Genomic DNA, 22,445 nt, shown 5'->3' with positions numbered 1-22,445 from the left:
GTGCAACATAACTACTAGCCTACTGCAGGTGCAGGGAAATGTACAGTGCAACATTGTATCAATATCAAATGCTAGCCATCTTTCATTTGCAATAAATTTTGAACAACATAACACGTGTTCAAAAAGGTGTCTGTTGTTTAAGAGTGACTGAATATTCTAAAGTTGTATAATTTTGCTGAAAACATTGATTCAATGCCCATTTGTTCTTCTGTAGTATCTCCATACAGGGGGGGGGGGGGGTGAGCATGTGTCTCTTTCCATTCTGTGGAACTTGGCTTGACCATGATATTCATAGATTTTTACTTCAAGACTAATTGTATCACCAAGCTGCCATTCAAATATAGCTGCAGTGATGTCCAAGTATCAAATATCTGGTCTCTAAATATACAGCGAGCCTTTACCCATTAAAAGTTTTCATTCTAGTATAAAATAATGTAACATTTCTTATACATAATACATATTTCACACAGAAGTTTCAGAAAAAAGGGAATTTCCTCACTGAAAGTTAACCATGTACAATAAAACATTTATTTTTAACGGTAGCCTACGGTAAAAAAGTTCATTCATCACTTTCCACACAGTAAGAGAAAGTGAGTGAGCTGTTTAGCATGTACCGTACAACAAAAGCATTTGAGGGGGACATTTTTATGGTGCTGCATTTCAAGTAGTCTTTCCAGTGTGCCTCCTCTGGCCTAACATTAATTTCCATCTTCCTCATCCTCCTCTGCTGTCCTCTAACAGTCGGGGCTACATGGCCAGCTTGTGCCACCGCCGTTACCATGGCAGTGCCCTTTTCCGCTGCCATGCTCCGTGACGAGGAAAGTGATGTTACACTTAGGGACCAGGATTCTTACGGTCTCCTGGAGCTGCTTACTGAAGCTGGAGGGAAGAGAAACAGGGGGATAACAATGTTGAGAGAGACAGGGAGATAGCCATACATTGATTTGACTACCTGCACACCTGATACTGACATTGGTCCTCCTGACAGTGCAAAGGAGTGAAGAGAGATACAACCTCCATGGACAATTGGAAAATAAGTATTCTATGAAATAATATTCCATCATGTGAAATTCCTGCATTTAGACAAACAGAGTGGAAAGGCAGGGATAAGGTTGAGGGAGGGGTGTAATTAACTTTAGGATAGTGGTTAGACCGACATATTACTGAGATTCAGTGACTTGTGAATACACTGAGGAAACAAAGGCAGGAAATCCACATTGTTATTATGGCAGCACAAGAGGATATTCTCCATTCAATCAAGTGACAAGAATATAAAAAGCAGGATTTATCTGTAACTTACCACTTAAACTGAAATAACCCTGTGGACCATTTCATAACATTTCTATCTGAGGTGAACATGTTTTTACGATATATCGTATCGACATTATCACAATATAGTTTTTGCGCTAGTTGCCTGTACCAAAATTCCAGTATTTTTCCTTCTTCAGCTTCTTTTTAATAAGGGAGCTAATTTGTTTTCAGCACTAACAATATTTCTATGACTGATCAAAACGCATTTTCTCATGTCCCTTTGCAGCAGACATATGGTGAGCAATGTTTAGAACGTTAAATTGCCAAAAAATCCCAGTATCGAATTGCAATACATCATATCGGCACCTAAGTATTGTGATAATATCATATCACAAGGTCCCTGGCAATTCCCAGCCCTTCCATTTCTAGTCGATTTTACAATATATAGTTGTAAAGACAGTTGCGCTCATTTCTCTCAATCTTACCCAGTAGTAGCTTCTGTATTATGTAGCACATTGATTAAAAAAAATAACTGCTATATTTAGGATCTGTGTAACTAGAGATATGACACATAAGAGCATGGTGTGTCAGTCACTTACTCCTCTACCTCCAGAGATGAATCTGGTCTCAAAGCTGTCCTGGACAAAGTCACAAAACAACAGAGTTAAGTACACAGATAAATTGACCAGGGTGAATGAGGTTTGGCCTGTATTCGGCAAATGAAAGTCAAGAGAGTCAAACATAGAAGTTATGTATTTTTATGTACTTTAGCTACGTACTTTTGACTGCTCATTAATTTGGTGGAGAAACACATACGCATACACGCCTGGGTTGAGTAAATCTCGATCCACCACCAGGTCAAACTCAGTTTGGATGTCCCATCGTCTACAACACCCCCCAACCCTTGTCGGTCACCTTTCGGTTACTGACCCAACGCTCCTACCTGCCAGGCTACCTGCAAATACATACATCCTCCCCGCCCACTCTCTTCACGTTATTTATCTAATCCACGTAACATGCGTTTGTCCCCGTCCCTGGGGAGGCAGAGAATCTTACACAGAAATGAATGCAACATATTGCATGCGCACACAAAAACACAAACAAAACCCCGTTGCTATCATCTCCAGCAGAGGGAGCCATTGCATTGTGGAAGTGCTAGAAATGGCACTAAACTACATGATATGTTTCAAGATAGGACTCCATGGTTATCATTAACATCCCTAACATTGTGGCAAGCAATTTGTAATAACATGATAATATGACTTATATATGGTTACTACAGTCACCCTCTCCTTCACTTGCTAGGCTAAATGGGGCATCTTATGCCTTTATTTGTGTTCTTTCCTCTAATGCTATGTTTGCAGTAGTGTGGCTGCAGTACAGATAGGTACTACCTACCAATGATCATGTCAATCTCACAGCTCTGGTCCCTGTATCCACAGCTCATCATGGTCCTCACAGTGTCATTCACCATTGCAACTGAACCAATGTCATAGTCCAAGGGGGGGAGAAAGACAGAAATAAATAAACTGGTATAACAACTTATTTTATAGGCTCTACTAATGTAGTAATAACATTCCAAATGCATATCCCATCAAAATAACTGGTTATTAGAAAGTGGTGGTAGTCGGATGGTAAAAGAGGCCTACAGACTCACCTCTCTGCTGTGGATGGCTTCTCTCAGTAGCCTGACCACATCCACTCCTAAACAGTTAAAGAAAGCCTTTGGTCCAACGGATCAGGATACTCTGGAAGTCGAGGTCAGACAATGAGTGAGATTTGACCATCACTTACTATTAGCCCTTGACTCTTTCTGACAGGGTTGTCAAATAGACTGTCCAAACAAGTGTAAAGACAATTAAATGTTCAAACGTCATGACTCTGAATTAGTCCAATGTTGAGAAGTAACCTGGGCTTGGTATTTTCTACTAATATCAGTCCTGGCTGCATGAATGGATCCTTTGTGTATTCATGTGTGTGTGACTGCGCATGTGTTTGTGTGTGTGTTGGCTGACTGTGACGAACCTTGTCGATGTCTTTCTGCTCGAAGGAGAAGGTACAGCCCAGAGGTAGCGTCTGACCCTTCAGCTCCAGGAACTCAGCCAGGCAGGCCGCAATGTGGTAAAACCACTGGACAGGGAAAGACATCACAATGAGTCAACATTTTACAACTTAGTGCGAAAATCCAAGAGACGGGTCTAAGGGGATTCATACCTATTCAGGCTGGGGAATCGTATGCTTTATCTCTAGAAACTGAGCATGGCTTTCAGTGATCAAAACCTGGCAAAGTCACAGCCCTCATGAGTCACCAAGATGTATTACCTTGAGTATGTCTATGTTAAATTTTCTGACTTGTGTTTTCCTGATCAGTCACGAGTAGTTTAAAAAGGACTTTGTGGCTGACAGACAGTTTTCCAGTCAATGTCCCATATTTGTAGTTTGACTTAAAATGAACCATTGAAAGTCCATGCATAGAAAGTAAGACATTGTAACACAGGGATTTACAGGCACCGTTTCTACCTGGGATTAGAAAATGATGCACAGCTCAAACTTGTTGAGGATGGCTCATTGAGCCATTGTCAGGCTCAAAAAGTCTCAAATTTGCCAGGATGGCCACCAATTTTTCAACTCTTGTATTGGTCAGCCTGTTGCGTGCTTTGGTGTGTATGTTCCCAGACAAGGACCAGTTACACTCGGAGGCGGCTAATGTTGGTAGGATTTGGAGGATGATGGAGGCAACAGGGAAAAGAGCCTCAGATCCACAAAGTCCCTTCCACCAGGTGGCTGATGAGATATGTTGGCACAACTGCCATATTGCATCTCCATCCCACAGCCTTTGCTTGGAAGTGTACTTCGCCAGACTGCCAAGAACCTTGCCCTCATCCAGGCCAAGGTGGCGAGACACGGTAGTGATAACACCATAGGCCTTGTTGATCTCTGCACCAGACAGGATGGTCTTGCCAGCATACTAGGGTCCAACATGAACGCTGCGGCGTGTATGGGCTTCAGGCAGAAGTCTTCACACTTTTTGATGTATTTCAGAACTGCAGTTTCCTGTGCTTAGAGCAACAGTGAAGTGGGCAGGGCAGTAAGGATTTCTTATCTTACATCTGCAAGCAGAGTGGTGCTCGTATTCTTTTCACTTTGCTTGGTGAGGTAGATTGCTGCTATAACTTGACGACCCTTCACATACCTAACCATTTCCTTTGCTCTCTTGTAGAGTGTATCCATTGTTTTCAGTGCCATGATGTCCTTCAGGAGCAGATTCAATGCATGAACAGCACAGCCAATGGGTGTGATGTGAGCAAGCAGCCTTAATGTTTTCAGTGCCATGATGTCCTTGAGGAGCAGATTCAATGCATGAGCAGCAGAGCCAATGGGTGTGATGTGAGCAAGCAGCCTTAATGTTCGCAGCATTGTCTGTCACCAGTGCAAATACCTTCTCTGGTCCAAGGTCATTGATGACTGCCTTCAGCTCATCTGCAATGTAGAGACCGGTGTGTCTGTGCTCTTGTAGAATACTGGTTGCGGGGTGGAGATGATGTAGTTAATTATTCCTTGCCCGCGAACATTCGACCACCCATCAGAGATGATTGTAATACAGTCTGCTTTCTCTATGATTTACTTGACCTTCACTTGAACTCTGTTGAACTCCGCATCCAGCAAATTAGTAGATAAAGCATGTCTGGTTGGAGGGGTGTATGCTGGGCGAAGAACATTCAGAAATCTCTTCCAATACACATTGCCTGTGAGCATCAGAGTTGAACCAGTTGCAAACACAGCTCGAGCAAGACATTTATCAGTATTTCTCTGACTACATTCCTCCACTGTGTCAAAAAAAACGTTGATTCCAGGAGGACCATGAGCTGTTGCTATCGATAAGGTGTCTGATTCATAATTTTCACCTCGAATAGATGTAGAGGGACTTTTGTCAGAGGTAGCTTGTTGTGAGCGCTGAGGGAACATTATGCACTTGGCCAGATGATCGTGCATCTTTGTTGCATTCTTCACATATTATTTGGCACAGTATTTGCAAATGTACACAGCTTTTCCTTCTACATGAGCTGCAGTGAAATGTCTCCACACATCAGATAGTGTCCGTGGCATTTTCCTGTAAAGATTAGAAGAAAAAGAGTAAAAAAAACTAAACAAATACAATTCCATGTACAGATAAATAGTTCAGCAGTTAGATTAAACAACTTCTTTGTAAGATAAATGTTTTACCGTAAATGAAACATGTATGGAAACAGGTGAATTAACACTCCTCAGTTAGCAGGCTCAAGCAAGCTAAAACCCACATGGTAGCAAAAACTAACAGGCAGAAATTGTTAACAAGTTAGAAATTATTTAAACACATTTTGCTGCAGGCTACTATTTACTAGTTAGCAAAAAATATTGTATGTCATAAAATATATTCACCCCACCTAGTACTGTAATCAAAACTTCCCAGAAAGTATTTAGTCCTAGGCTCAGACAGTGTAGTAGTATGGGCTCAAAAGCATCTCATTAGTGTGCAAGATCTTGAGAATCAGATGTACATGTGATGGAAGAGTGCACTGCACATGTGATGGAAGAATGTACTGTGCATGCAGAGGGTTGCAATTCCATTGAATTTGAGATATTTTGGTTAACCTATGCCTCAAGACCTAGAATTGCCTTTGTGTATCCCACAAAAAAAGGTTCACTGTTATAAGCTAACTTTATTGATGAATTTAAGCAAAATTCCCAACATTCCTGGGCTTAACTTCCTATGGAAAAAGTTTCCCCACCCTTTGCAACCCTAGTCTCCACACACCTAGGCTATTGATGTATTCAAGACAGGGCCATTTTTATTGATCTCAGATTCTCAGTGTCAAAGTAGGCTGTCATTTCGATCATTTGTGAGCTATTACAAAAAAATCTGCAAAGGTCTTCTGTCATCTAAAATTATTTCTAAACATGCAATTATATAAGGCCTCTACTGCTCTATGCCAGTATGCAAAAGCGATGATAATGCATGCAATGTTTTGTTATAAAGATTATTTTTTTCTTCATGCGTTGCTGTACCTCAGAGCCAGGTCACCCCTCCCGGGCTCGCTTTTTGTTCCCGGTACCTCCCAATTTACAAATTAAGCACCGAGTAAATTGGTTAATAGACCAATGATAAAGATAGTTCCAAACCTCTCTGCCAATAATAGCTAGTTTTCCCCTTTCCACTCAGACCACTCCCAGAAAGTCCGAGCAAAATTCTTGCTTGAGGAATAGTTTTTTGCTAAAAAGCCATTTTTGCCAATTTTAAAGGAATTCTATTACAGTAAGGTACTTAATAGTTACGCAAACAATATTTGATATTAATATAAAAACGGTTGCATTGGGCCTTAAGGAATACAGTACAGTACCTGTCCCATCAGGTGTAGACCTCACAAAAGTGGGCAGCATCTTGACTGGCGCTCGGCGGTTTGTGTGTTTGCCCCGCCTTATGATCAGGTCCTTCCTCAGGCGAGACGACACCTCCCGCAGCTTCTCCACAGAGAGACGGAAAGGCTGCAGACACTCTACCAATGGGAAGGTTTGTTATTTCTATTTCAGGACAAGGTTCCATTGTCCATGTCATCTGGTATAACACCTGTATACCATCTATAACAGCTATAACACTATTATAGATAATGGCATAGTCAAAGATGACCAGTGGGATTATGACATGTTATTCAGAGTAACACAACAGTCAGAATAGACAAAAATAAGTATTTCTCCACAAGGTGACGATGTCCATGCATATGTAATTCTCCGTCAGAAATATTCCATCTCCAGTGAAAGTCATGTATCATTTTAAGTTAACTTGACTGGATGAATCCCTAGATCCTACTTTTCTGTTCTCTTCAAATATGATACTGTAATCTTAAATCAATGTTGTAAAGCAGATCTGCTCATGACAACACTGATGTCTTTTCAGGAGGCAACCAGCCCTATACCTAGCACTATATTTACATCTTAATTCATCCAGGTCATATATCATTCATCCAGGTTCAATTAGGTCTCCCTTGCTAAATATATTTTTATCTCAATGAAACCTGGATAAATAAAGGTTAGATCATTTTTTTTATAGCAATGCCCTTGACTTGAAACATGGACTAATTGACGACTTTATTAGGGGGTGTAAACTGACCTACACGTCAGAAAACAGGCAAAAAAGTTCCACAGGAAAGGAACTGGTATTGTTTGGGTTGAACACAGTCAGACATAAAAAAATATTATAGACCTCTGAAGATAGAAACATTTTAGAGGATTTTTTTTCTTGTTGTTTGGGGCCTGCCTGGCAGAGTAGTGGCATTCCCTCAACGTTCCTCCCTGTTGAAATACCTTCGACAAGTTTCAACATTCATCCCTGCTGTTTTTTTTTTACTGTCACTGGTTCCTTCTAGGGTTGGGATACTCGTTAGTATAGTGGAAAGGAAACAAAACGCAAAGCAGATTTAACTTCTTTAGGAAAACAGCCCGAATGTTGGAAACAAACATCATTATGTTGTCATCCAGCATCACATTTATTTATTTTATTTTCCAATAAATAAACCTGGGGGCGGCAGTTAGCCTAGTGGTTAGAGCGTTGGACTAGTAACCGAAAGGTTGTAAGATCGAATTCCCGAGCTGACAAGGTAAAAATCTGTCGTTTTGCCCCTGAACAAGGCAGTTTTAAATTAAACCACTGGCACAGCCTCTGCATCTGAGCTCATGGCTGCTCATGGTTTTGCGAGGAACGTGGATGGATTCTGTTTCTTCTTCTGCGACACTCTCCCCTTTCACACTAACTTCAGTACTTTTCCTGAGGTCTCTCTTGGAGTTAAAATTTGCAGGTGTTAAAATCTTAGTGTGGAGGTAAGTGTTGTGAGTGTTATTCTAGTGGAGTTAACACCAGTGGGAAAAATCAAGTGTGAATCGCAACATCATGACAACACCGTGTGGTGTTGTTACTCAACTGAGCCGAGTTCATTTCTGTTAACTCTGAGTGAAAAAGATGTACTAAGGAGGGGCCTCAACACATTTCCCAGCATGCTTTGTTGCAGGTTGATTTTTAGAATAGTACTACACAGACATAAATAACAAATCTAAACTAATCCAAAGAAATATAAAATATAAACTAATCCAATCTGTAAGTGGTTAGATTTATTGAATCCATTACTGAGATGGTTGTTCCAGTTTAGATGGTTTAGGTATTCTTCATTAGCTAGTACTTTACCAAAGCAGTCATTCTGAATGCTGGTTGTGGGTGATAAAAATAGTTGAATATCCTCCCTCTGGCTGGATTCCAATAGGAATTACAAATCACTTCACAAGCCAGCATATTGTGACTTGCAGATGTTATATGGCCTATGAGCCAGGATCATCAGACCACAATATTGGGGAAAACTAGGCCTTACAAAATGTATAATACACTGCTCAAAAAAATAAAGGGAACACTTAAACAACACAATGTAACTCCAAGTCAATCACACTTCTGTGAAATCAAACTGTCCACTTAGGAAGCAACACTGATTGACAATAAATTTCACATGCTGTTGTGCAAATGGAATAGACAAAAGGTGGAAATTATAGGCAATTAGCAAGACACCCCCAAAAAAGGAGTGATTCTGCAGGTGGTGACCACAGACCACTTCTCAGTTCCTATGCTTCCTGGCTGATGTTTTGGTCACTTTTGAATGCTGGCGGTGCTCTCACTCTAGTGGTAGCATGAGACGGAGTCTACAACCCACACAAGTGGCTCAGGTAGTGCAGTTCATCCAGGATGGCACATCAATGCGAGCTGTGGCAAAAAGGTTTGCTGTGTCTGTCAGCGTAGTGTCCAGAGCATGGAGGCGCTACCAGGAGACAGGCCAGTACATCAGGAGACGTGGAGGAGGCCGTAGGAGGGCAACAACCCAGCAGCAGGACCGCTACCTCCGCCTTTGTGCAAGGAGGTGCACTGCCAGCGCCCTGCAAAATGACCTCCAGCAGGCCACAAATGTGCATGTGTCTGCTCAAACGGTCAGAAACAGACTCCATAAGGGTGGTATGAGGGCCCGACGTCCACAGGTGGGGGTTGTGCTTACAGCCCAACACCGTGCAGGACGTTTGGCATTTGCCAGAGAACACCAAGATTGGCAAATTCGCCACTGGCGCCCTGTGCTCTTCACAGATGAAAGCAGGTTCACACTGAGCACATGTGACAGACGTGACAGAGTCTGGAGACGCCGTGGAGAACGTTCTGCTGCCTGCAACATCCTCCAGCATGACCGGTTTGGCGATGGGTCAGTCATGGTGTGGGGTGGCATTTCTTTGTGGGGCCTCACAGCCCTCCATGTGCTCGCCAGAGGTAGCCTGACTGCCATTAGGTACCGAGATGAGATCCTCAGACCCCTTGTGAGACCATATGCTGACACATGCACATTTGTGGCCTGCTGGAGGTCATTTTGCAGGGCTCTGGCAGTGCACCTCCTTGCACAAAGGCGGAGGTAGCGGTCCTGCTGCTGGGTTGTTGCCCTCCTACGGCCTCCTCCACGTCTCCTGATGTACTGGCCTGTCTCCTGGTAGCGCCTCCATGCTCTGGACACTACGCTGACAGACACAGCAAACCTTTTTGCCACAGCTCGCATTGATGTGCCATCCTGGATGAACTGCACTACCAACCCACTTGTGTGGGTTGTAGACTCCGTCTCATGCTACCACTAGAGTGAGAGCACCGCCAGCATTCAAAAGTGACCAAAACATCAGCCAGGAAGCATAGGAACTGAGAAGTGGTCTGTGGTCACCACCTGCAGAATCACTCCTTTTTTGGGGGTGTCTTGCTAATTGCCTATAATTTCCACCTTTTGTCTATTCCATTTGCACAACAGCATGTGAAATTTATTGTCAATCAGTGTTGCTTCCTAAGTGGACAGTTTGATTTCACAGAAGTGTGATTGACTTGGAGTTACATTGTGTTGTTTAAGTGTTCCCTTTATTTTTTTGAGCAGTGTATATCTATATAAATAGTTTACTTTTAATTAAAAAACATTCACTCAGGCAGCCACTTAGTGTTGACTGCAAAACCATGTCTCTGTTACTAACAAAACACAGTCATGGGTGGGTATCACTAACATTCACTAACATTCAAAATATATACATTTCGTTAAAATATTCTATTTGTTTAAATTACAAAATTATCACTCCTTTCAACTACCTACCTCCCTCCATATATCATATTACTAACAAAGCTGCTGGGAAATATGCAAATAATGCTCTACACCCTACAATGCTAAAACAACACTCCATGAATGACTGTAAAACTACTAAGTGTTATTTTAAGTTAGAATTTGCAACACCAGTGTTACGGACCCAATTTGCAACACCCACGGTGTTACAGACCCAACACTCTTAGGGTGTTAGTTTGTCAACACTTTCAAAAGTGTTAGTTTTACACTCATTCGGTGGGTCACATACACACACTAAGAAACTGTTACATTTAACAGTGAGTTTACACTCGCCTTTCCAGACGTATCAACCTCCTCATGGATGGTGTAAACATCTTTCATGCTGCTGATCCTCCACTCCTAACTTCAAATAGAGGACACATAGGTTAGTCCCTCCCAAGTCTAGTGCCAGGAAGTCACCAGTCTCTGTTGAAGCCAACCACAGTAGCTTCCACTTTCCTTGAGTACACAACATTTCAGTCCACATAGGACATTTTCGCTGGACCACATCGAGACCATGTCTCTTTTAACATACCTGTTCCATTAGGTGTGGTCCTCACAAAGGTGTGAAGCATCTTAAGGAGGAGCCTTTTGGTGTCTTTGCCCAGTCATTTATTCAGATCTTTCTGCAGGTGAGATGACACCTCTCCTAGGTCCTCGTCCTACTCAGAGACGGAAAGGCTGGGAGACACTTTCCCCTGCAAAGGAAGGATGAAACGCAGCGATAAGGTCACACACAGTAGGTGTACCATGTGGAAGGTATCTGCGGATATGCATATGCTGACTGGGTCTGAGGAATCCTGGCTAAGTTTGGCCCTCTTGGTCGTCTTGCTGCTCATCTGGGAGGATATAGAATCACTGGAATGGTACACAGATGGCAAAGAGCTTAGATGCTAATAGCAGTGTTAACTGTACTTCTATAGCACATTCCATGGATTGAATCACTTAAAACTTGATATGCTTGTAGTGTTGGCAGAAGGACACGTTTTCAGCATACTTTGGAAGGAAATTCTTCACGCAACATCAGGTGTAAATAGCCCTACCATATACTTGACACACCATAAAACAAAATTAACTCGACAGAAGGTACCTAAATTCACTACAAAATAAATTGAAGAAATGTTTACCTGCAATTGACAATCAGTCCTCTTGCAATCATTGTTTACACTGGTAGCACTGTATTTCTATTACAATCATACAGCCACCGTGGCACTGATGAAGGCTGCTGTAACCTGATAGTTCTCCCCCCTCCAAAATACAACCCAATAATGTACAATGAGGACGGTTTGGTTCGCTGTGACTGTTTGGTATGCAGGCATTCTTTTGGTTGGTCTGCAAAAGTGAATGGACTCTTACATAGATTTCTGTATGCATTACTGCAAGAAATAGTTTAGAACTACACGTATACCTCATGACATCCACATCAACATAGTAACAATCCAACAAACATGTCTCCCAACGAAAGTAGATAAAAGAAATCAGTATAATTTAATACCATATTAATAACACACATTTTTGTCATTCAATTCAGTGTAACAAACAATACAAATAAAAGATATGCAGGAGTATAAAAAGTGGTTGACAGTAATTTATATTTTTTGTAAACTATTGATTTAATCTCTCTCTTTGGCTGGGCCTGGAGGAGGAAGAGGAGGTAGTGGAAGAGCATTGGCGTTAGAAGTCGATAAGGCAGTCTGTGGCTTCTGAGACAGGGGTGAAGGATTGGATGGGCAAGGTGCTCACTCTAAAACCTGGGGCGCTGAAGTCTCCTCTTCCCCCAGATTCTGCTGTGTCCAGATCATCAATCAGGCCACTGGAATAAAAGTAACAGTTATACAGAGCAGGATCATGTTCATTGGGGTAGACCGTAGGAAAACATTATTCAACGGAGAGTGAAATTTTGCATTTCTTATTGGACAAGTGCAGGTGTTACATGCACACTGTTATACAGAGAGGTTATGGGCTTCAGAGGTAGATTGATGATATATAGTTACTGGAGTGCTGTGGAATCCCCAATCAAGTGTAGACCAGCACTAAACGCTGCAGTCTGCTTACTACCATCTCATATTGACCCTCGTTTTTTTTAATGAACTATTAAAATCAGCAGAAAATGGCAAATTAATACCTACTTAAATAGGGGTATACTAACAGCCTTAGTCCACTATGGACAACTATGAAGTCTTATAAGCATGTAATAGACTTGCTATGATGCTTGAGAATACTAACTATCAGGGTATATCCTTGACAGGGTCCGCTTATCAGACTCCCCTCCCTATCCCTATCCTACCCCATCCTATGTCACCGGGGGTGGGTACTACAGTAACAGTCAAATGGAGTTTCCCCCCCAAAATCCATCACTATTTCCTGTTGTTTTGCTTACCTTTGTTGGTTATTGAAGGTAGTATCACATGGTTCGGCCTCAGCAGTCCCTAAAAAGAGACCAAATAGAGTGAAAACATTGTCTCTCTTTGCTCCCATTCAAACATGGTGGAAAGAGGCTTTAGGAAAGTGTAAAACAAGCCAATGACAGAAAGTGAGAGTACAGTACCTGAATATATATGCTCTCTCTGGTCCAGAGCACTCAGCAAGTCTCCACTCTGGAAGATCGTCCCACAGACAGAAGACCAGAAGAGCTACAGTCATTTAGCAGTCACTCTTATCCAGAGTAACTTGAAGTCAGTGCATTCAACCAAGTTTAGTAAGAAAAACAACCACATATCAGTCACTGCAAGTAGACCCTTCTTTGAAATAGCCGCTATCAGCAGAATCAGTGCCAGGAAGTAGAAGAAAAACAAGTACTAGTGTGTGTAGTACTGCTAACCAGGAGTACCTGTCCGTCTCTGGGTGCAGCCTTGGAGACCTCTTTGTTCTTGATGCAGTCCTCTACATGCTTCTCATGGTTCTTGAGAGGAAATAGTTGCTGACACAGGAAGCACTTCTCTCCCTGTACCACCCTGCCGTGGAGACAACACACGTAGAAAAGGTATGAACATCAGTTGTCTTCCATTAATTAATATTTGTTAACATGTATAGGCATTATAGGAAAGAGTAAGGGAAATTTACTTTCAACACCTTAGGATGGGACACACAACAAAATCCCAACGTAACCCGAGTAAGACGTGCCGCTAGACCAAGGTAAATACTGTCATACCTACTTACTTGCCAGAGCCAGAAGAGCTGGGCTGCTCCTCTCCAATGATCTCTCCCCTTCTGGTCCCCTTCCTACGAGCCTTGACTGAAACTACCGGTACATATCAACAGGACTGTTTTACTGTATGTACATCAGTCCTGAAATAGTATAAAATACCATTTGTGGGTACTGTAAAATTTGGCGACATTGACAAGTTCATAATTTTCAGCATGCTGGTCTGCTGTGCCTACTCAGAATCAGATCTATTGTCCTACAAAAGGAAAATAGTATCACCCTGCGAGTGGCTCTCCTCTGCCATTTCCTCCTCCATGATACCGGTGGTACCGTCACAGTAGGCAGCGTGCATCTCAATCTCCGTCAGGGGGAAGAGACGCATGCACATGGGACAGTCCATGCTGGGGCTCCGAGGGAAGGAAGGCTCTGGGATATCCTCCTCCATCCGAACATCCTCTCCTACAGCAGGGATCCCCACAGGGCTACTCCTCCGCCCCTCCTCCTCTCCAACCACCAACATCCCCTCTTCACGCTGTTCCAGAGGACGGGGTGATGAAAGAAATGTCTGGATCTGAGGCAGGGACTGGCTCTCTGGCTGGGGCTACAGGTTGCCAAATCAATCATAGACATCAACAATCCTCTTCCGAAAACTTCTGAAACCCTACCTCTTCAAAGAGTAAATAAATCCCACAATGCCCCCCACAAAAAAAACCTGCACTTGTCTTTTCCTGCTAGCACTGACTTTGCTGATAACTTCGAGGGAAAATGTACTTCCTACGACTGTGATATGTGGTTGTCTCACCTAACTATCTTAAGATGAATGCACTAATTGTAAGTCGCTCTGGATAAGAGCGTCTGCTAAATCAGGGGTTCCCAAACTTTTTCACTCAGGCCCCCCTTCCTGCATTGGGGAACCTCCCACGCCCCATATTTCCATGGGTCCAAGCACTGTTCATGACAAACTGTTCACACCCATTTTGTTGGCAGAGGACATTTTGCAAGTTTAAAGCTTATTTCCTGCAATTCTATACATTTTGCCATGTCTAATGTGTATTCATGTCATATTTGAGTGACTTAAACATCACAACAAAATGTATAGGGTAACAATCTAGCAAAAAAAAATGCTTCCTGACATGGGTTAGTTGATCTGGACATTTGACAAGTTATAAACAGCCCATGAAGGTATGCAATGATAAGAGGAATACTGATGATGCACTCCCCAATTTCGAAATAGTACCTTGTGCATTCGATTCTACTATTACAACTTTCAAGAGTAAGTTGACAGCCGGACAGAGTATTCTTTTTTGGGGGGGGGGGGGTCCCCGGGGCAAGCACCACAGTTTGGGAACCACTGTGCGAAATGGCTAAAATGTTAAACCATAGCCTCACAATTCTATGCACACACCCATTATTTCTAGGTGTTGGGTAAAAGAAGGAGAATCATTCAGAACCGTAGTCAAAATGCTCTATATACGAGTGTCTTTGGTAGTGCTGAAGTGACTCTAACCTGTGCAGGGCTGGTGACCATGAGGTCTCGAGTGCTGTCATCACTGAGTTGGGTCTCTGCCATCAGAAACAACAAGTAGCGGCATGACAATTACAGCTACATATGAAGCTCACAACATTAATTATTCAAATCTAAATGGAACCATATTATTCCATAAACCAGTAGGTATATATCATAATTTCTTATACCTGGAACTTCTAAGCCTCCGACATCCACTTCTTCCCCCATCCTTTCTTCCTCCCCCCTCTTCTCTCCACCCTCTTTATCATCCATCTTTTCTTCCTTCTCGTCTTCCTCCCTCTCCTCCAGTAAGTCAGGTGGTTGTTTTTCTGCTAGTCTTTCCTCTCCTCTTCTAAGGCCAAGTCTCCTGATAAAATGAGAAATCAACTGAATTCTTTATACATTTTTTTCATTCTTGTGCACAATTAATACACTTGTATCATTGAGATTAAAGACAACCTAGGTCCATACTGTATGATTTAGCAGTTTACGCCTCCCTTACCGTTTAAGTAGAATTAGCTGACTGGTATCTGCATGAAATACAGGGTAGGGAGATTTCTATGGGAAGACAAAACAAGACAAATTTGCTGGGGGAAAAACATCAAGTGGATTGACCTTTCTACATAATAAAATGTGTCTATCCCAAAAAGACACACTTAAGCCCGTATTATAATAACACATTGGGATTGTAAATTGTTGATAGTGCCATCTGGTGGTTAGATAGTGTAACAAGGAACTTTTAGTAAGTACTGTAGCATCATCAGAGCCTTTGATATGATTGACACTTCTAAAGAAAAAATAAATAAATATTAATACAGCCTACGAAAATACATAAATGCATTGCTCCAAGCTGTCTATAATAGGCATTTCTAATTATTAAGCAATACTCACTTCCTCTTGTTCAGGAGAGGACACAAACAGATCCTGGCAGTCCTTCCACTCCTGTCTTCCTCTCTTCCCTCTCGCTTCCACCCCCCCCCGTGACCGCTGTCTCGCCCTCTTCTCTCCCTCCTCTTCATCATCATCATCCTCTACCACCTCCACTAGCTCTTCCTGACGTTTCCCCCCTCTCTCCTCTTCCATGAGTTTTGGGGCCCTGCGTCTCTCGAGGCGTCCCCTCCTGGAGAAGGGTTTCTCTGGGGGCCCAGGGAGGACTGGCTCCCCCCAGCCTGCCTTCTTCAGCAGACCCCTCTGGGCCTCCTTCAGGCTCTTCTCATACACCTCCAGCTGGGACAGGATCACCTGTAAGGAAAATCATGTAATTTCTATTAGACACTTACAGTTAGAAGTCATGACATCTAACATTAGATCAATGAAATATTACAAAATAATGGATGGAACTTTTCTTAAACAATACAATAGCACACAGTATTCATACCCCTCACTTTTTGTGTTCCCAGATGTCAGTTACCCACATTGACTCATAATCCAGAAAATGTCTGTGTGAGAGAAAAATGAATGAAAACTACATCAGACCAAGAAGGATCACCTGTGTGTAGGCGTCTGGGTCCTGCCCTCGTGGACAGAAAGGCACACCCCAATAGTAGCACACCACTCCCCCATCACCCTGGCCGTCTGTGGGGGGAGAGAGGGGGCTGGAGGAGGCCAGGGGCTGGTGGGAAGAGGTGCTTTCGGCTTTGGCCTCATCCTGGCTCCTACCTGCAGCCTGTCTGAGAAGAGAGGGAGAGGGGGCTCCATACATGCCCTTGAAGGTGAACTTCTTCCGGATGCACTTGGACTGGCTCTCCCCCTCCTCGCACGCGGCGCCTTTGAAGTTGTGAGTGCGTTTCTTGGGGACGAGGCAGGGGCTGTGTCTGTGTTGGGGGGAACGGTGGTCATGGGTGTTTGGGGAGAGACCCTGGTTGCTTGGCTGAAGGAGGTGATTCTCCTGTGGGAAGACTGGGCTGGGCGAGTGAGCTGACTGCAAGAGAGAGAGAAAGATGTTTCCACAATACACTGTAAATTAGGTTTCAGGTGAGGCCAAAAGCTATATAACAGTACTGGTGATAGACAATATTGTAGTTCCCTGGCTTCACCTTTTCAGGACCATTTTCCTCTTCGTCATCATCTGACCAGCGTAGCGCCATATTGCTGGTTAACTCCTGCATTGGATGAGTCTCCAAAGCCAATGTAAGTTCCTCTGAATTAAGGTCTTCTTCTGTAGCTAAAGGGAAGAATCATGTCAATACATACATTGAATCTGAACATAAAAAGCCAAAAGGGCAGGCAGAGAGGCCATTTGAACCTGCCATAAAGGTATTTCTTGTTCTTATTCAAACTCAATGTATGATCGTAACATTGCTTTGTATGTATGACAGTGGTTAAAACAATGGGGAAAAAACATACCCAACTTTACAGGCGTGCTAATCCTGTTTACAGTTCTCTGCGAGGATTCACCCTCACGTTCCTCTTGGTCAACAGCTTTGTCTGAAACTCCAGCGGTCTTCCTTATAGGCACAAATCTCTTGTTCAGGGACAGGGTTGTTCTGGGGCGTGGTGGAAGGCACTCGGAGGCATCCCTGCTCTTCACAGCATCATCTCGGTCTCCACCCTCATAGTCTCCTGTTGTAGAGACACGTTCAACACAGCTCTGTGGACCCTGGTCCCTTATCTGATCAGTTCTGGAAAAGACTGGACTTCCGGAGAAGGTCTCTTTCTCTTCTGGTCCTCTTTCACTCTTAGAGAACATGGTGCTTTTAGGAGAAGTTGGACTCCCTTCTTCTTCTGCCTTTCCTCTATCAGTCTTGAAAAAGACCAGGCTTTTAGGAACGGTGGGACTGGCCTCTTTTTCCTCCTCTCCTGAATCACTATTAGAGAACATGGCGCGTTTAGGAAAGGAGGGACTACTTTGGCCTGGTTCCACACCTCTCTCTGTTTTGGAAAACACAGGGGTATTGGAGAATGTGGGGCTCTTGGGCTGATAAAATTGAGATTTCTGGGACTTTGTGGGAAGTGTTAAGCTGGGATGACCCTTTAGTAGGAACCCAGAGGCCTGACAGTCTACTAGGAGGTCCTGGCTAAGCTTCTCCAGGCACAGGACAGGTTTGTTGGCTTGGGAAGCTGTAGTGGAAGGGAAACCAGGGGACTTGATCCTGAGTTGGGACTGGGAGTCACTCTTTGTGGAGTTGTTGTAGTCCTGAGATTCTATTGCGTTGGCTGAGCGGTCTCCGAAAAGGTTCCTCTGAGAAGACCCCTCCTCCTTAAAATGGCATAGAAGATATCATAAAAAAAATAAAAAAACTGATCTGGCATGCATTCTTAGCCTGTGATGAGTGTAAGATGATGCTAACATTGTTGTTAAAAACACATTTAGATCTAAGTAAGTAGTTGGTTCTTCTACCCTGCTGTCACCAGAACTTAACACATACATTAGTTAAGTCTTAAGGTATGAGCGTAGTTAGTTAGATCTGGGCCCATTGAAGCCCCTGAAGAAATGCAGAACAGCAGCCAGGGTTGAACAGGCAATGACAGATAAATAATGGCGTAGGTCTGTGTGTGTGCACCACTGACCTGTGAGGATGGGAGAGGCACTGAGATGGAAGCTTGGTTGAGGGGGGAGGACTGGGAGTAGACCTTCTGGGTCTGAGACAGGTCAGGCATATCTAGTAATGGGCTTCCCTCCTTCTTCCCCCTCCTGTCTGAGGGAGCCACCCCTACATGAACACCTCCACCGCGGGCTCCCTCCCTGTCAGCCACACCATGGTTAGGGTAGGAGAGTTTATGCCTGGGGGGCTGTATGCTGCTCTCTCGCTCTGGAGGAGAATTTTGACATTGTTGGGTAGGGCTCCCTGACCCGAGCGAAGATTCTGAGTGGGGATGAGTAGGGCTGTCTGCCTGAAGGGATACAGCAACACTCATGTATCACAGGAATAGATAGAACGCAATACAAATGGTTGGATTGATCTGAAACAATGGTGAGGACTGATAGAGGAAATCTCCAGGCGACATTTGATTTCTGTCAGTAATACCTACACTTACGGAGAGGCTTTCAGCGATGGCCTTCCTCACGGCCTCTTCCTCCTGTCGTTGCCGGAGAGCCGCGCTGCTGGCCTCCTGTTTACTCAGTCTCATGGCCAGGTCCAGCATCTCCTCCTCTGTCATCTCTGAGAAGAGAAGGGACAGTTTCAGTACAGTAGGTTAAAGTTCCATCTTGCAGTGCTTCAATAGTTGCATTCTGGTGATGTGGTACATGAAAATTATGAGTCTAATTAGCTACAAATAAGGAGACATATGTTGGTCAGAATACCGTTTGATCGTGTTCTACTCTCCTTGTCCCGTTTGCTCTCCCCTCTTGATGATGATGATGTCGGTCTGAAGTCTTCATCCTGGGTTAGAAGAGAGATGAGTAGAATATGTAGAATATAAAGACTGCATGCTATGCTTGATAAGTGTCGGCCAAGCAGTATCTGTTTCAGACTATTTGTATTTGGCTCTAAGCTAGGCATCCAGGTTTGTATAATATTATTATTCAAGCCTGGAAGCCTAGCTTAGATATCCAAATACAAATTGTTTGAAGGCCGACAGTTATCAAGTATACCATATAGTCTTTATATTCTAGCTAAGATTTAATGAAAGGTCACTTTACACAGAAATATACCTAGCTCGGTAGTTCTGCGTCTAGTGTGGGAAGATAGTTTGCTAGAAATTCAGTGTGCTACCAGCTAGCTAAATACAGTAACGTTAGTTCAGCTGGTTACCTCGTCGCTGTCTGAGTTGACAACATTGCCCTCTTCCTGAGCTCGTCGTCGTTTCCTGGGACAATCATCAATGTCTCTGTTCTCTCGCTTTTTCCGAGGAGGCATGTTGTTCGGTTGACTTTGGTGCTTAAATCGAGACAGATTTGTTAGTTAGCTAGCTACTGTAAGCTAACGTTAGCTATCTTAAATTACGACAGTTGAGATCTGCTGCACACCCATCTTCCTGAGAATCATGAAAAACCGAAAGTAGAACGGTTACTTACGCATAACGATTTCTGAGATTGAAGTTACAAACCCTTCAGTCCAATATTAACACTCGCATTCAGTTTTAGGTAGCTATACTTTCTACTTTTAGCAACACATTTGACAAAATTCGTTTCAAGAAGCCATTTTCTTCAACCACGTGACTCAAAGCAGGGCGAACTTTTTGATGGAGGGGTGAAATGTAATGTGCTCTCTTTGGAATGCTCATTTCAAACAGGTAACCAAACCGGATGCGCGCGTGCGCTATCGTGCATACATTTATTTTGCCGGGCTAGAAGCCTACTCAGCGACACCAGCAGAACACAACTGTGATGATTTTACACAAATATGAGCGGTGTAGCTCATATTGCAGGACTTTGACTGTGGAAAATCACCTCACCAGTCAGTCTAATGTGCGTATTGGACATTTTATATTGCCATGTACAGCCTTAGCCTATTTCATGGACCCAAGATCCATAGGTATCAGCCTACTCAGTGAAACCCACAGAACACAGCGTGAAGAGTTTACACAAATATTAAGGTCGTAGCTCTTATTGCAGGACTTTGACACCACTGTGAAATAAGCCACATTAGCTCACCAGTCAATAGGCTGAATAGTGAAGTGATTGACACAGTCAAAGTCCTGCAATTAGAGCTATGATGCTAATATGTGTGTACACTCTTCAGTTGTGCTCTGTGGGTGTCACTGAGTAGGCTGATACCAGGGATTTTGTGCTGAGTAGTGCTCCCTCACTTTTTTCAATTTCAGAATAGACTGAGCTGGTAAAAAATATTTCTGTAAAATTAATTCTGAAAGATTCTATTTAATTACCACACAAATTCAAGGAAAATGATGGCATGAATATGTAGGCCATAGAAGCCTATAGGTACAGTAACAGTCAAAAGTTTGGACACACCTGCTCATTCCAGGGTTTTGCTTTATTTTTACTATTTTGTACATTGTAGAATAATAGTGAAGACATCAAAACTATGGAATCATGTAGTAACCAAAAAAGTATTAAACAAATCAAAATATATTTTATATGAGATTCTTCAAAGTAGCCACCCTTTGCCTTGATGACAGCTTTGCACACTCTTAGCATTCTCTCAACCAGCTTCATGAAGTAGTCACCTGGAATGCATTTCAATTAACAGGTGTGCCTTGTTAAAAGTTAATTTGTGGAATTTCTTTCCTTAATGCGTTTGAGCCAATCAGTTGTGTTGTGACAAGGTAGGGTTGACATACAGAATATAGCCCTATTTGGTTAAAGACCAAGTCCATATTATGGCAAGAACAGCTCAAATAAGCAAAGAGAAACAACAGTCCATCATTACTTTACGACATGAAGGTCAGTCAATCCGGAACATTTCAAGAACTTTGAACATTTCTTCAAGTGCAGTCGCAAAAACCATCAAGCGCTATGATGAAACTGGCTCTCATGAGGACCGGCACAGGAAAGAGATACCCAGAGTTACCTCTGCTGCAGAGGATAAGTTCATTAGAGTTACTGGCCTCAAAAATTGCAGCCCAAATAAATTCTTCAGAGAGTTCAAGTAACAGAGACATCTCAACATCAAATGTTCAGAGGTGACTGTGTGAATTTTTTATTTTATTACTTCACCTTTATTTAACCAGGTAGGCTAGTTGAGAACAAGTTTACAACTGCGACCTGGCCAAGATAAAGCAAAGCAGTGCGACAAACAACAGAGTTAAACATGGGATAAACAAATGTACAGTCAATAACACAATAGAAAAAATCTATATACAGTGTGTGCAAATGTAGTAAGATTAGGGAGGTAAATCAGAATCAGGCCTTCATGGTCGAATTGCTGCAAAGAAACCACTACTAAAGGACACCAATAAGAAGAGACTTATAGATGACAGGTGCGCCTTGTGGATGCCAAGGTCTTGGCTATAACTGCATTCCCCGCACCTACCACCAGACGAGAGCTACGCCGCTTTTTATGGATGGTTGGCTACTACCATAGTTTCTGTAAAAACTTCTCTGCGGTAGTTGCTCCATTGACCGATTTGCTCAGTCCGGCAAGATTGTTTGAGTGGTCCCCTGATTGTAAGGTAGCTTTTGATACTGCTAAAGCACTCTTATTTAATACCCCTGTACTTGCTGCTCTGGATTTTGAACAACCGTTTAAACTTGAGGTAGATGCTAGTGCCAGAGGTGCTGGTGCTGTTCTACTGCAGCAGGACAAGAGTGGAGTGGATCATCTTGTTTGTTATTTTTCATGAAAATTTTACAAATGTCAGGGAAACTATGCAACCATCGAACAAGAAGCTCTAGCTTCTTGTTGTACTTTGAAGTATATATTGGTTCCAGTGCCCTACCAGTGATCGTATATACTGACCATAACCCCTTAGTGTTTCTCCACCGGATGTACAACCAGAACCAGTGCCTTATGCA

At 43.0% G+C, this 22,445-nt stretch overlaps 1 protein-coding gene and 1 long non-coding RNA gene across 10 annotated transcripts; both read right to left on the bottom strand.

Moving 5' to 3' along the window:
- Positions 1-505: 505 nt before the first annotated feature.
- Positions 506-5,208, bottom strand: LOC120057035. Of its 3 annotated transcripts, none has more exons than XR_005477877.1 (5): positions 5,157-5,208; positions 3,277-3,381; positions 2,909-2,999; positions 2,650-2,730; positions 506-879 (listed from the first exon to the last, which is right to left on the bottom strand). It is a non-coding gene; the product is annotated as an uncharacterized LOC120057035 (long non-coding RNA). The 3 variants fall into 3 exon arrangements; XR_005477878.1 differs by lacking the exon at positions 5,157-5,208 and adding an exon at positions 3,772-4,065; XR_005477876.1 differs by lacking the exon at positions 5,157-5,208 and having other exon boundaries at positions 3,277-4,065.
- Positions 5,209-10,727: 5,519 nt separating this feature from the next.
- Positions 10,728-20,227, bottom strand: LOC120057033 (BRCA1-A complex subunit RAP80-like). Of its 7 annotated transcripts, XM_039005398.1 has the most exons (20): positions 20,046-20,227; positions 19,783-19,908; positions 19,332-19,410; positions 19,058-19,188; positions 18,596-18,919; positions 17,432-18,284; positions 17,122-17,249; positions 16,575-17,006; positions 15,977-16,327; positions 15,588-15,643; positions 15,274-15,452; positions 15,086-15,141; positions 13,858-14,179; positions 13,593-13,674; positions 13,264-13,387; positions 12,982-13,066; positions 12,814-12,862; positions 12,177-12,246; positions 10,969-11,131; positions 10,728-10,797 (listed from the first exon to the last, which is right to left on the bottom strand). In XM_039005398.1, exons 2-19 carry the CDS (start codon positions 19,885-19,887, stop codon positions 11,096-11,098), a joined length of 3,462 nt encoding a protein of 1,153 aa, XP_038861326.1. In that variant the 5' UTR covers positions 19,888-19,908; positions 20,046-20,227; the 3' UTR covers positions 10,728-10,797; positions 10,969-11,095. The 7 variants fall into 7 exon arrangements, with proteins under 7 accessions (XP_038861326.1, XP_038861324.1, XP_038861327.1 ...); XM_039005396.1 differs by lacking the exons at positions 10,728-10,797; positions 10,969-11,131 and having other exon boundaries at positions 11,903-12,246; XM_039005399.1 differs by lacking the exons at positions 10,728-10,797; positions 10,969-11,131 and having other exon boundaries at positions 11,903-12,246; positions 12,982-13,030.
- Between the last annotated feature and the right edge of the window lie 2,218 nt (positions 20,228-22,445).

Source organism: Salvelinus namaycush, chromosome 12 (assembly GCF_016432855.1).
Source record: "Salvelinus namaycush isolate Seneca chromosome 12, SaNama_1.0, whole genome shotgun sequence".
Lineage (NCBI taxonomy): Eukaryota > Metazoa > Chordata > Actinopteri > Salmoniformes > Salmonidae > Salvelinus > Salvelinus namaycush.
The sequence above is the reverse complement of the archived record's forward strand: the minus strand, read 5'-3'. Positions and strand labels throughout refer to the sequence as shown.